The sequence below is a fragment of the Ochlerotatus camptorhynchus genome, unplaced genomic scaffold (genome assembly GCF_037179485.1).
Source record: "Ochlerotatus camptorhynchus isolate MF236.1 unplaced genomic scaffold, CSIRO-AGI_Acam_v1.1 ptg000367l, whole genome shotgun sequence".
Lineage (NCBI taxonomy): Eukaryota > Metazoa > Arthropoda > Insecta > Diptera > Culicidae > Ochlerotatus > Ochlerotatus camptorhynchus.
The window spans coordinates 5,816,757-5,830,849 of record NW_027040855.1 but is presented as its reverse complement, the minus strand read 5'-3'; the positions used below and the strand labels follow the sequence as shown (position 1 = coordinate 5,830,849).

At 34.2% G+C, this 14,093-nt stretch overlaps 1 protein-coding gene across 1 annotated transcript in view; it reads left to right on the top strand.

Annotated features, from left to right (window-relative positions):
* The window catches only part of Sur (Sulfonylurea receptor), a 244,947-nt gene that overhangs the window by 101,525 nt on the left and 129,329 nt on the right, over positions 1 to 14,093 (top strand). The window contains exons 6-7 of the mRNA XM_065232286.1: positions 4,774 to 5,392; positions 13,102 to 13,745. Of these exons, the coding sequence (XP_065088358.1) occupies positions 4,774 to 5,392; positions 13,102 to 13,745 (1,263 nt within the window). The remainder of the gene's footprint in view (positions 1 to 4,773; positions 5,393 to 13,101; positions 13,746 to 14,093) is intronic.

Sequence of the window (14,093 nt, the reverse complement as noted above, 5' to 3'; positions counted from 1 at the left end):
ACGCGTGATATGAGGGTTTGTTCCAATTATTCCCAAAAACAAAAGAAGCGCTCCGACCGAATCAATTTTTATCTTCATCCGATAGGCCGAAGTGAATTCATTGGCGTTTGAATAGCGTTTCAATGCATTAGGCCATGTTCAGAATCCGTAGGCCGAGTTTGGCGTCAAGAAGCAGTGTTAGACTTTTGACAATATCTCAACGGAAAGGTAAATAAATTTGGAAGCCATCAGTAATAATAACATTCCGTTTGGTGCTAAACTGCGCTAGATTCGCTAGATTAAGAAATACTAAGTGCGGGTTGTGCTTAATAGGCCGAAAATGGGGTAGTTAACCCTATTAGCCTTCCGTGCTATAACCAACTCGTGTATGTTTTACTAACTACAGTTCCCCCATTGACTATGATCTCTCTATGAAACAGGCTATTCAAGGATTTTCAGATCAACTTTGACCTATCTCAATTCCCCGTATTTTTGCTGAAAAGTGCCAACAAGTCAATTGCAATAGAAGATTATTCACTGATGGATCACGCATTGATGGATCCACTGGCTTCGGTGTCTTTAATGAATATTCAACCGCCCTTCGGAAACGTCAGGAACCTTGTTCCGCTAGCTAGCAGCAATCAACTTCGCATTGGGGATGATTTCCGACATGCCAATAGACCATTATTTAATTTTCTCGTATAGTCTTAGTTCGATTGAGGCTATTCGGTCGATGAAACAAGGTACTCATCTTATTTCCTTTCAAAGGTAAGGGAGCAGATGAGTTTGCTGATCGAAAGATCATATATGATTACCTTTGTATGGGTCCCCTCACATTACTCAATCCCAGGCAATGAGAAGGCAGACTCTCTCGCAAAGGTGGGCGCACAACAAGGCGAGATTTATGATAGAAGAATTTCACATGATGAATTTTTCCCATTAGTACGTCAGAGTTCTCTTTTAAGTTGGCAAAACGATTGGACAAGTAATTCTTTTGGGCGGTGGTTACATTCCATTACTCCAAATGTTTCTTCGAGAGCGTGGTTCAAAGGTCTGGATGTAAGTCGGGATGTCTACAGAATCAACCTCGTTGACAGCAGCGTTGTAGGTGCAGAACCTGTTATGATGACATCGATCACGCAGTTTGGTATTGCCTCGGTAATGTCAAACTCCAGAGCACGACTGTTGGATACCCTAGTGGCCCGAGGTTTATGTGAGAGTTAATTCTTCCAGAGACAATGTCAAAAATAATGTTGAGAATATCTTGTGAAACCTTTCAGTGACAATGAAAAAACGCACTAGTCAAGAGGCTCTTTTGAGCTTACATACAGAACAAATACAGATTTTCACTCCATTGTTCAACTCTTTTATTGAGTCTGCAGATGTTCAAGATTATACCTCCTGAATAGTTTCGTGGGTATTTAAAATAATATTGAATTCAATAGTGATGTGGATGTTTTCAAGAGGCTCTCTTGAGCTTTACGCACTCATTAAGATTTTCAGGACTTGATTCATGACTTCATTGTGCCTGTAGAACTTCAAGATCTTAGATCCAGAATAGTTTGGAGAGCATTAAATATCTTATTCTTACCATTCTATGAAGCACATGTTACGAAAAATTATTTCTCCAAATCAAAAATAGAATTACTGACATGCAACACGGCTTTTTCAAGGGTCGTTCGACCTCGACCAACTTACTTGAATTTATAGACTATTCATTGAATGCAATGGATAATGGAAACCACGTAGAAGCTCTCTATACAGACTTTAGCAAGGCATTTGACCGCATTGACATACCAATGTTACTCTTTAAACTGCAAAAAATTGGAATTAAGTCAGGGCTCCTGAAATGGCTTGAATCATATTTAACTAACCGCCAACAAATAATTAAATTCAACGGAAAGAAATCGAGCCCAATTCAAGTCACTTCAGGCGTCCCCCAAGGCTCTCATTTGGGACCTCTCCTTTTTATTCTATACGTAAACGACATATCTTACATTCTCAAAAAACTTAAATTGCTTATTTATGCCGACGACATGAAGCTCTTTTTGGAAATAAGAAATGAAGAAGACATCAATATATTCCGGAATGAAATACACATATTCTACATATGGTGCAAAAAAAGTCTACTAGAATTGAATGTAAAAAAATGTAGCTTAATATCATTTAGTAGAAAAAGAACAACTTCAAACATTTCAATTGCATTAGGAAATCAAACTGTAGACAAATGTGAAAGAGTTAGGGATTTAGGAATTATCTTAGACTCTAAGCTAACTTTCATAGACCATTACAATACAATTATTCACAGGGCAAATAACATGCTAGGCTTTATCAAGCGCTTTTGCTATAACTTTCAGGACCCTTACACAATTAAAACACTATATATTGCCTATGTGAGGTCAATACTGGAATATTGCAGCATTGTATGGTCTCCTTTTTCAATCACACACGAAGAAAGATTAGAATCCGTACAAAAACAATTTCTATTATACGCTTTTCGTAAATTAATTTCCTCTTCCATCATATGAAGCACGCTGCATGCTTATAAACATACAAACATTAAAAGAGCATCGTGAATATGCAATGGTTTCATTTGTAAATGATATCGTTTCGCAGCGAATTGACTCAACAGAACTTTTATCAAAATTAAATTTCCATGCACCCACTCGGCAACTCTGAAGTCGAAATTTATTTGCCATAAAACATCATCGCACAAATTATGCAAAATATGGGCCATTAAACCGCATGATGGCCTCTTACAATAAACACTGCGAAACCATTGACTTTACAATGTCTCGGCATAAACTAAAGCAATATTTTTATTCCATAAGAAATAACAACTCATAAAAGAAAAGACAAGAAAGCTGACACTACTTTTTTTTATATAAATATATATTTAAGAAAATAAAACTGTATTAGTTGTACTAGTCTACGTTGGTTGACGAAATAAATAAATAAATAAATAAAATATCATGAAGCTTTACAAAGCTCCAACATGATGAGTTTAACAAGTCGGGAACGTGCGTATAAAACCACATTGAGCCTATAGAGCATCAAGATCTTAAATCCAGGAAATTTTGGAGAACCTAGTAGGAGTTCAGGATCTCAGCATAATGTTTAATGATCAATGTAGGCACATACTTATACAAAACTTGTCAAATAATGCAGAACAGAACTAGCTATTATTTTTTATCACCTCTAGACAATGTTGCCATTCCCGATTATTCAGCCTTTGTACGAGACCATAATCTTCAAATCTCTTCAAAAATAAAATCAAATGTGTTAAAACAGTGTCATTGACCCTACTCAGCCTTTGATCGGCCAAGTTTCAACCCTTTGATTGTATCTTGGCCTTCTCCTTTCACTGGAGTGCTCACATGTCACCATCATTCGCCGATTCATCATCCATTTCCCATTCAGCCCATAATCTTTTTGATTCAAGGGTTGGAAAAATCCGTCCTCCCTTCATCCGTGCTTGGCTTTCTTGGCTTGACTATCCATTTGCAAAGGCCTGCAAAGTCTTTGTGTGGCACACGTTTTCCCACCATCGCAACAACTGATGTCGGTCACCACCACCGGCGGAAGCTATCTGCACCGAGAGGCTGTAGGTAGGTACAAGTGATAATGAAATAGGCAAGACGTAATGAAAAATGATCAGTGACCCAAAACGTCACTGACCTCTTCTCGAGTTGTGAATGGGAAAGCGAACCCAAACTGAAAGACCGAGAGTAAGTAGCTATGTGTGGAAAAGTTGTGTGGTTTTGTCTTTCGCTGGAATATGATTTATGTCCTTGGCCGCCAGCAGAGATTTGACCATGGCAGGCAGAACTAGAGAAAATGGTGTTGAAAAAGGAAAGCTATCTGATGGGATGAAAGAGAAACTGTATAACTGTACCACACTAGTGACCGACCGGTTGACAATCTAGATATGCCAAGCTGTAGGAAAGGTTTTGAGTCCGGAAATGCAGAGAACAAAAAAGAACGAGTGAAAAAAAAACAAAAAAAAAAGACAGGAATGAGAAAACGAATAGGGAAGGATTTTCCGAGAGTGAATAATCGGCTTCATGAGTGGACACTAGGGTGGGACATTGTAACGGCATGATATGATTTCGCTATGCTTGAAAATTCTTTGCTAGATATTTTAATTCTTCGTAGTGAATGGGGTTTGTTTCAGAAATGATGCTCACTATGAGAAAAATGGACGGGATGGATATAGGATTCCCAGAAGATTGATGTACGCTTCTATCAATTACTATCAGAACATTTCAACTTTGGTTAAAATGTTATTTCAGTCATCAGATATCGTCAAACTGTTGGTTTCACATCTAATCATCCTTACATTTCGAATTTTGGTCTCATGGCTGCTATACAAAATGCAATACAATTAAAACAGTGACAATTAGCATCAAGCTGCTAAATCAGAGTTCCCTTGAGAACTCTGATTTAGCAGCTTAATGTTAATTGACACTGTTTTAATTGTATTGGATTTTGTATAAAAGCCACTTCTATGAATGGGTTGATAATTCTGGATGAATTTATTTAGTGAAATTTATTTTGGATGTCTTCATGTTAATGAACATTCTAATCACTCAATTGTTAGTCATTTTGCTCTAGATGTGCACTCCGTGTTAGCACGTGGCATTGAATAAATTACAATATTCATCTCATATAGAGAAAACTTTGTTTATAAACCATCGATTATCAAATTTCCCACCTCACGTCTCACATACTCCCACTATCCAGTAGGGGAAAATGTCGAATCCTTTGATGTAACTCGCAGTTTCTCTTTCACAGAACTCATCTTACGCTCTATGGCGATGCTACGTGCTCAACTGCTGGCAAATGTTTCTGGCCGGTGGCGCATTTAAGCTGCTGGGCGACCTTTGCGCTCTGGTGGGACCACTTTGCATATCCAATATCGTCAATTACATCGCAAAACCCGTGGTGTCGTCGTCGTCGTCGTTGTCGTCAGCAACGATATTGGCCACTGGTGAAGACGGTGTAATTCTGCAGGATGACTCTCCAGTATCAGCAGAGTTTAATCTTCGGAATCAATCACTTTTGACAGATGGTACCTCCATCACCGGCACTAGGATTCAATTGGGCCCTCTAACCTGGACCGAACTGCTGGCCAACGGTTGGTTCGTGGCTGTTGTGGTACTGGTGGCATCGTTGGCTCAGGGATCGTTTTCTCAGGCCAGCACGCACATAATGGATATGGAAGGTATCAAGTTAAAAAACGCCCTGCAGGGATTGGTGTATAGAAAAACTTTGCTGCTCAGTTCAAGCTGTTTCTACTCCAATGGAACTCGTGCGTCACAAAATGTATCGCAACAGACACCTGTTGGGGGGAATGATGCTTTGAATGATAATAATCCTACACTGGATGGATCGGTCGGTGGCAAAATTCAAGGTGAGTTTCGTAGAACTTTATCATCGTCTTATTTTTTCACCTTTTTGTTATTAGTTTGTTGTAGATCCTCGCTTTATCAATTCAAAAATGATCAAATTGTTTAAATGTATTTGCACATTACTAATACTTCGTTAAATCCTACGAATTTAATAGCTAGGCAGAACATGTCGAATTATGGCTTCAGCGTTCTTGTTTTACAAGTCATTTTTTTTCGTTCATGCTAAAATGCATGATATGCTCGATGGATATCACAAAAATATTTTATATTGTTATTATTGATGTTTTCAATGATATAAAAATATTATTTTTTTGTAGTATTCATCAAGCATCTTTTGTTATAATTTTCAGTTCAGTCATTTTCAGTTATCAAATTTTGATAGCCGGCTATTAGCACTTGTTATCAATTTGGTATAAGTTTTGCTCGAGATGGCGGATAAGAAGCAAATACTTAAAACTTCATATTAAAAAAATGTATCCAAAAAATGACACAAGATACATTCCTGAATTTTTGATATGTTGTGTTGAAGAATCTGAGCTTAAAAAAAAAAAGAAAACTATAGTGTCAATCAGGATTCAAGATGAATGTGGGCAGCTCAGTGAACTACCTGTATAAAGAGAGAGAGAGAGAGTGAGAAGGATGAGTAATTTCCATTTAATTCCACTACCTAAGGTAGTGGAAATAAATGGAAATTACTAATCTTTCTCTCTCTCTCAGCTACCATGGAAATCATCAAAAACCAACTCTGTAATTTAGGGAGTTCATTTGTAAAACTTCTTATCTGTCTAACTAAAGAACTTCCTGGGGCTTTCATAGACTAATCAGACCACGACTGAAAGTCTTTTTCATAAAGAAATCAGAGTAAACTATTATTTTTATAATGTTTTTGCAGTTTCTATTTAATATTTTCACTAGAAAGCCCTTTAAAAAATCTTTCATTTACGGCCCTAACACTTGCAAGTGGTTAAACAGTTATTAATTGTCGAAAAAGGGTACATAAGGACTGTTCACATTATTTATCGGACATTGAAAAAAGCCCGTAGCTTTTCATTATGATCCAAACAAAATTATGTAATGCTTAAATTATAGATTCTCAAACTCAAAATGAACATTCAAATTAAGCCTACAAAAAAAAATCGCCTTAAAAAAATCCAAAAACGTTATATTCTATGTTCCTGTCATTATTTTTTTCTTTCGTTAACAATTGAACATTTTTTTATTTTTTTCCATGTGACCCTCAACTGACATGACACTTAATTCTGACTTATGCCCGAAAATCGGCCGATTTAAATGTGTAGTGATCCGAACTGTCAAAAACATATGATTTTTTAATATAGATAAAAATAATTTGTCCAGGATAGATAAGACACGAACCAATTCATAACTTTTGCAAGCGGGTTCATGGCTTAGCGAAATATTACCCGCGAACACGAAGTCAGCTGTCAGTAGTGTGCTGAAATTTTATAGTTTTTGCTATGGTCATTCATGTCAATTTGTCGGTGCTCAACATACACACATTTAAAAGCATTTAGGGTAAAGCTCTTATTATTTGAACTTGCCAGATCACAAATCTAGAACAAAATGTGTTAAGTTGTGTGTCTCATCGAACTTTGTCTTACGTGTAACCAATTTGAACACTCAATTCAAATTGAATGAAAACTAATAGAGAATAGCATAACGTAAAAATATATGGAAGAATCGTTATTATTAAACGTAGCATAAACCTTGCAAAACTGTAATGCCCGTGCTTTTTACAGTCAGAGGAGCGGAGCGAATCTTCTTAAGATGCTTCTTGTGAAATCTTCTTTAGAAGTTTCTTATAAAATATTCTTTAGAGGCTTTTTTTGGAATCATTTTAAGAAGCTTGTCTCATATTTTTTTTTAAATTTATTTGATAATCAACTACGGAATCATCTTTTAAAATTTGATTTAGAAGCTTTTTTTGGTATCTTCTTTTGACGCATTATTTAGAATCTTTTTTAAAAACTTGTATTAGAATATTCTTAAGAAGCTTATTTTAGAATCTTATGTAAAAACTTTTTTTGGAATCATCTTTAAACGTTTTTTTAGAATCTGCTTAAGAAGCTTCTTTTAGAATATTTTTTAGACGCTTCTTTCAGAATCTTCTTTAAAAACTTGTTTTAGAATATTCTTTAGAAGCTTATTTTAGAATCTTATGTAAAAACTTTTTTTTTATAATCTTCTTTAGGAGCTTTTATGAGAATTTTCTTTTGAAGCTTCTTTTAGAATCCTCTTTGAAAGCTTCTTTCATAATCTACTTAAGAAGCATCTTGTCGAATCTTCTTTAAAGGCTTCTCTAAGAATCTTCTTTAGAAGCTTCTTTTAAAATCTACTTAAGGACATTTTTTAAAATCCTTTTTTAAAGAAACTTCCAATCTTCTAAAATTTTCTTTAAAAGCTTCTTCTATAATAGATGGTAGAATGGTATAAGCTTCATTTAGAATCTTCTTTAGAAGTTTTTTTGGAATCTTCTTTAGAGGCTTCTTTAATAATCTTCTTTATGAGCTTTATTTATAATCATCTCCAGAAATTTCTTTTAAAATCTTCTTAAGAAGCTTCTATTAGAATTTTTTTTTAAAGAAGCTTTGTCCAGAATCTTCTTTATAAGCTTTTCTTAGAACTTTCTGTAGAAGTATCTTTTAGAATCTTCTTTTGAAGTGTCTTTAAGACTCTTCTTTAAAAGCTCAATTTAGAATCTTCTTTAGAAGTTTCTTTAAGAATCTTCTTCCTTCTTTTAGAATCTTCTTTAAAGGCTTCTTTTAAAATCTTCTTTAGGAGCTTTATTTAAAATCCTCCTTAGAAGTTTCTTTTAAACTCTTCTGTAGAAGATTCTCGATGGATCTTTTATAGAAGCTTCTTCTAGAATCTTCTTTAGAAGCTTTTTTTAGAACCTTCTGTAAAGTTTCTTTTAGAGTCTTCTTTATAATTAATTTATGGTCTTCTTTAGAAGTTTCTATTAGAATCTTCTTTAGAAGCTTATTTTAGGATCTGCATAAGAAGTTTCCGTTAAAATATTCTTTGGAAGTTTTTTTTAGAATCTTCTATAAAAGCGTTATGTAGAAAATTCTTAAGAAGCTTCTTTTAAAACCTTCTTTAGGAGCCTCTTTTGGAATCTTTTTCAGAAGCTTATTTTAAAATCTTGTTTAGGAACTTTATTTAAAATCCTCTTAAGAAATTTCTTTTAAAATCTTCTTTAGAAGCTTCTCTTAGAATCTTTTTAGAAGCTTCTTCTAGAATCTTCTTTAGAAGATTTTTTTAGAACCTTCTGTAGATGTTTCTTTAGAATCTTCTTTAAAAACGTAATTCAGAATCTTCTTTAAAAGGTTATTTTAGAATCTTCTTTAGGAGCTTTATTTAAATTCATCTTTAGAAGTTCCTTTTAAAATCTTCTTTAGAAGCTTCTCTTAGAATATTTTTTAGAAACTTTTTTAGAAGCTTTTTCTAGAACCTTCTGAAGAAGTTTCTTTTAGAAACTTATACGGAAGTTTGTTTTAGAATCTTCTTTTGAAGATTTATTTAGAATATTCTTTAGAAGCTCCTGTTACAATCTTCTTTAGAATTTTTTTTAGAATCTTCTTAGGAAGTTTTTTTTTAAATCTTCTTTAGACGCTATTTTTAGAATATTCTTTCACAAAGCTTCTTTTGGAATCTTCTTTAAATTCTTCTTTATGAATCTTTTTAAGACGCTTCTATTAGAATCTTCATTATAATTTTATTTAACAATCTTCTACGGAAGCTTATTTTAAAATCTTCGTTAGAAGCTTCTTTTAAAATCTTCGTTAGAAGCTTCTTTTAGAATCTTCTTTTATAGGCTTCGTTTAGAAGCTTTTTTATAAACTTCTTTTAGATCCTTCTTTTAAAGTAACTTTTAGAATCTTCTTTAGAAGCTTTGTTTTAGAACCTTCTGTAGAAGATTAATTTAGAATCTTCTTTAGAAGCATATTTTAGGATCTTCATCAGAAGTTTCCTTGAAAATCTTCTCTGGAAGTTTCTTTTAGAATCTTTTTTTAAAGCATTATTTAGAATATTCTTTAGAAGCTTCTTTAAGAATATTCCTTAGAAGCCTCGTTAAGAATCTTTTTTAGAAGCATATTTAAAAATCTTGCTTGGGAGCTTTATTTAAAATCCTTTTTGGAAGTTTCTTTTAAAATCTTCATTAGAAGCTTATCTTAGAATCTTTTTGAGAACTTTCTTCTAGAATCTTCTTAAGAAAATTTTTAGAACGTTCTGTAGAAGTTTCTAGAAGAATCTTCTTTAAAACTTAATTAAGAATCTTCTGTAGAAGCTTCTTTTAAAATCTTCTCAAAACCCACTTCAGAAGTTTGTTTTAAAATCTTGGTTAGAAGCTTCTCTTAGAATCTTTTTTAGAAGAATCTTCTTTATAAGCTTTTTTTAACCTTTTGTAGAAGTTTCTTTTAGAATCTTCTTTGGAAGATTCTTTAAGAATTTTCTTTGGAAGCTTCTTTTAGAATCTTCTTCAAAAGCTTTGTTTAGCTTTCTTTAGAAGGTTCTTTTAGAATCTTCTTTAAAAGTATCTTTTAGAATCTTTTTTAGAAGCTTCTTTTAAAATCATCGTTAGGATCTTTATTTAAAATCCACTGTAAAAGTTTCTTTTATAATCTTCTTTGGAAGCTTCCTTAAGAATCTTTTTTAGAAGCTTCTTCTTGAATCTTCCTCAGAAGTTTTTTTTAGAACCTTCTGTAAAAGTTTCTTTAAAAATCTTCTTTGAAAGTTCCTTAATGAATCTTTTGTAAAGGCTTAATTTAGAATCTCCTCCTCCTCCTCTTCAAAAGTTTCTTTTATAATCTTCTTTGGAAGCTTCCTTTAGAAGCTTCTTGTAGAATTTTTCTTAAAAGTTTTTTTTAAACCTTTTTAGAAGTTTCATTAAGAATCTTCTTTGAAAGATTCTTTATGAATCTTTTTTAAAAGCTTAATTTAGAATCTTTTTTAGAAACTTCTTTAATAATCTTCTTTTGAAGTCTCCCTTAGAATATTCTTCAGAAGCTTCTTTTAAAATCTTCATTAGGAGCTTTACTTAAAATTCTCTTTAGAAGTTTCTTTTAAAATTTTTTTTAGAAGCTTCTCTTAGAATCTTTTTTAGAACTTTCTCCTAGAATCTTCTTTAGAAGGATCTGCATAAGATGCTTCCTTTAAAATCTTCTTTGGAAGTTTATTTTAGAATCTTCTTTGAAAGCGTTATTTAAAATATTTCTTAGAAGTTTCTTGTAGAATCTTCTTTAAAAGCTTCTTTTAGAATCTTTTTTAGACTTGTTTAGGAGCTTTATTCAAAATCCTCTTTAGAAGTTTCTTTAAAACTCTTCTTTAGAAGCTTCTCTTAGAATCTTTTTTAGAAGCTTCTTCTAGAATCTTCTTTAGAATATTTTTTAGAACCTTCTGTAGAAGTTTCTTTAGAATCTTCTTTAAAAGCATAATTTAGAATCTTCTTTAGAAGTTTTGTAAAGAATTTTCTTTAGAAGCTACTTTTAAAATCTATTTTAGAAGCTTCTCTTAGAATCTTTTTTAGAAGATTCTTCTAGAATCTTCTTTATAAGCTTTTTTTAGAACCTTCTGTAGAAGTTTTTATTAAGAATCTTCTTTAGAAGTTTGTTTTAGAATCTTCTTTCAAAGATTTATATAGAATATTATTAAGAAGCTTCTTGTAGAATTTTCTTTAGTAGTGTCTTTTAGAATCTGCTTTAGAAGTTTCTTTTAGAATCTTCTATGGAAGCTTCTTTTAAAATCTTTTTGAGAAACTTTGGTTACAATCTTGTTTTATAAGCTTCTTTCATAAGCTTCTTCATGAATCTTCTTTAAATTCTTCTTTTAGAACCTTCATAAGACGCTTCTTTTAGAATCTTCATTATAATTTTATGTTACAGTCTTCTATGGAAGCTTCTTTTAAAATATTCGTGAGAAGCTTCTTTTAGAATCTTCTTTTATAAGCTTCTTTTAAAAGCTTTTTAATAAACTTCTTTTAGATTCTTCTTTTAGAGTAATGTTTAGAATCGTCTTTAGAAGCTTCTTTTGGAATCTTCTGAGTAACCTTATTTTAGAATCTTCTTTAGAAGTTAGGTTAGGTTAGGTTATCTGATGCTGGTGATAAAGACACAGAGGAAAGGGGTTGAGGTGATGGAAGAGGTGGTTGAGATGAATTTCACGTCCTCGGTTCTCGACTCCGTACAGTCTTTTTGGAAAATTGAGCCTTAATAATCAAACTTATATAAAAAAGAACAATATCTGCAATTTCCAAACCTACGACTGGATGCCTTCCTTCAGATAACAACTTGAGTGCGGTACAATCGATAGAACTGTTTCAAAACACATCGTCGGTACATGAGCGAGTTGGTGATCATCTCTTTTTGCCAGTGGTGGCGTGGGGGCGGGATACCCCTCACCATCCCTCTCCAACGATCGTGAGAGGGATGGTGAGGGGTATCAAAGATGTCCTTGCTTGCTTTCTACTTTCTATATACAATTTTCACACTGCCGTACTCTAACAGAACTATCAACTCTATTTACTTTCATCTCCTCATCTATCGTATAAAAATTACCACTTTAGTCTGTTATTTGAAATTAACATCTTCAACTATACAAAAGCAGATTATGCACTATACAATATTATGCATTACTTAAGTTATTGCTTGTTATAAAAAAAAAAACATTTTCAAAATTTAAAAAAAATAGTATTCTATGTAGGGGAAATGGATGCAATGTCAGGCTTAATGCCCCTAATTTGGGCCAATACATATATTCAGCAATCGACTTAATTTTCAATAGCGTCCAAAAATATCCATTACTACCGTCCTAAAGACGCGTTCATCTAGATAAAATTGAGAAATAGTAGATTTATAGCGAATGGCCCAATCTTAGATCCGTAGGCCAACATTAGAGCCATTTCCTCTATCTGTCTTAAGCTAAATGTGTTAGGTTATGTGTCGAAAAACAACTAGACATAACGGACTTTGTTTGCATATTCAATTCAAATTGAATGAATCCTGCTATGGAAAGGCTACAATTTCAGGATTAGGAAGCATTTAAATTAATTAAATTTTATTCTTAGTTTTCTGAAACTGTAAACATGGGTCTAAAAAAACTGTTGAAAAATGGTCGGTGTACTTCCATGTTTGTCTTTTTCATCAGTATGTCGCTTAGTTCGAGATCAAGAGCACATTGCTCTGCAAACCTTGTGTTCTCAATCCCTACCCTGCTATCCATTTGTTACAATTTGTTACCCCTAACCTCGAGATAACTACGAGTAATCGCCCCCCGCTTTACTAACGTTAGTTTTAAGTAGTTTTGTGATCTAAACAATGAATGTCGGCTCCGCAAAGCTACAGTAAATGAGCCTGGAAAAATATACGCATTATATATTTAAGAAAAATCATAAATTTTGCTATGCTGCTTAAAAAAAAGCTTCATACTTGTTTAAAAAAAGCATCAAGTTAAATAGACAATCAAAATAGTTGTGAGAGAAATCTGCGTTCGTTTCATAAGATTTTTGTTTTGCAGTCCGCTTAAATTTGTAAACAGCTTGTTTAGCAATATTTTGCGGAACTTTCTAACCTTGTTTGTGTGCAAATATACTTATTTTTACTGTGAAACTACACATATACAAATAACAACCCTGATCTCCACTATCTTGATAAAAATGTGATCCAAACATTTCTTCTTTTCTTCTCCTTGTGAACAGCGCCCGGAATCACATCGCTGTTGGACCCCATGCCAGTGAAAACCGATTCCACCAGCAACCGGAACATCAACACAAATCCCACCGACATCGTCGACGGCAACGACAACGCGGCCAAGGCCATGAGCAGCAGTGTTGAACCAGTTGCTACCGAACACGAAACAACGGCTTCTACCACAGCATTACCACCACCGGAATCGACGACTGCAAACATCATCCAAGTGCAGCAGCAGTGCACGGGAAATTCGAAGCCAAAGATAAAACATGAAATACCTGCTGCTATCGATTCCGATGATCAGCAACAGTTTGACATCGGCGATTCTGCAGCATCGCATCGTCCTTCCCCTGCCGCAGCGGTTTCAAGGACGAAGGCGACGCATAAACAAGCGAAAGCCGACGGCAAAAGTGGGGATGGCGATGCATCGGAAGCGACCCTACAACAGGACGGAAACATGAAGAGCTCCGCTAGTCCCAGCATGCATGCAACGGATAATCGTCAGGGTCACCTCGGTTCTGGTGGTGCTGGTGGGGGTGGTAATGCTACTGCGACCGATGCAGGTACCATAACAAATTTAATGTCCGATGATGCTTTTAACGTGATGTCGTTTGTGAAGATTGCACACTACGTGTGGGCGATTCCGTTGAAGGTAAAAAGTTAACACATTGTTGCTGACTGTGTTGTTCTGTGTGGTGTGTGTGTGTGTGTGTGCGTGCGTTATGTGCTATGCTGGGTGGTTGGGGCGGATTATAATTTATGGTTTTATATTTTCCTCGTGGCTCGTTCCACTCGTGCTGAAAGGGATCCCTGCTTTCAATCATCCGGATGAATTTTTCATCAATTTTACCATGGGTGGATTTGGGTTATGGATGTAGGGTGGATTCAAACTCTTTCATGTGATTCCAAGAGGGCACGATTCAAGCTTGTTTCGTCCCTGTGGGCTACCATTTTACGGAATTTCATTTTGAGGAATACTGGTGATGACAATGTTTAAGGA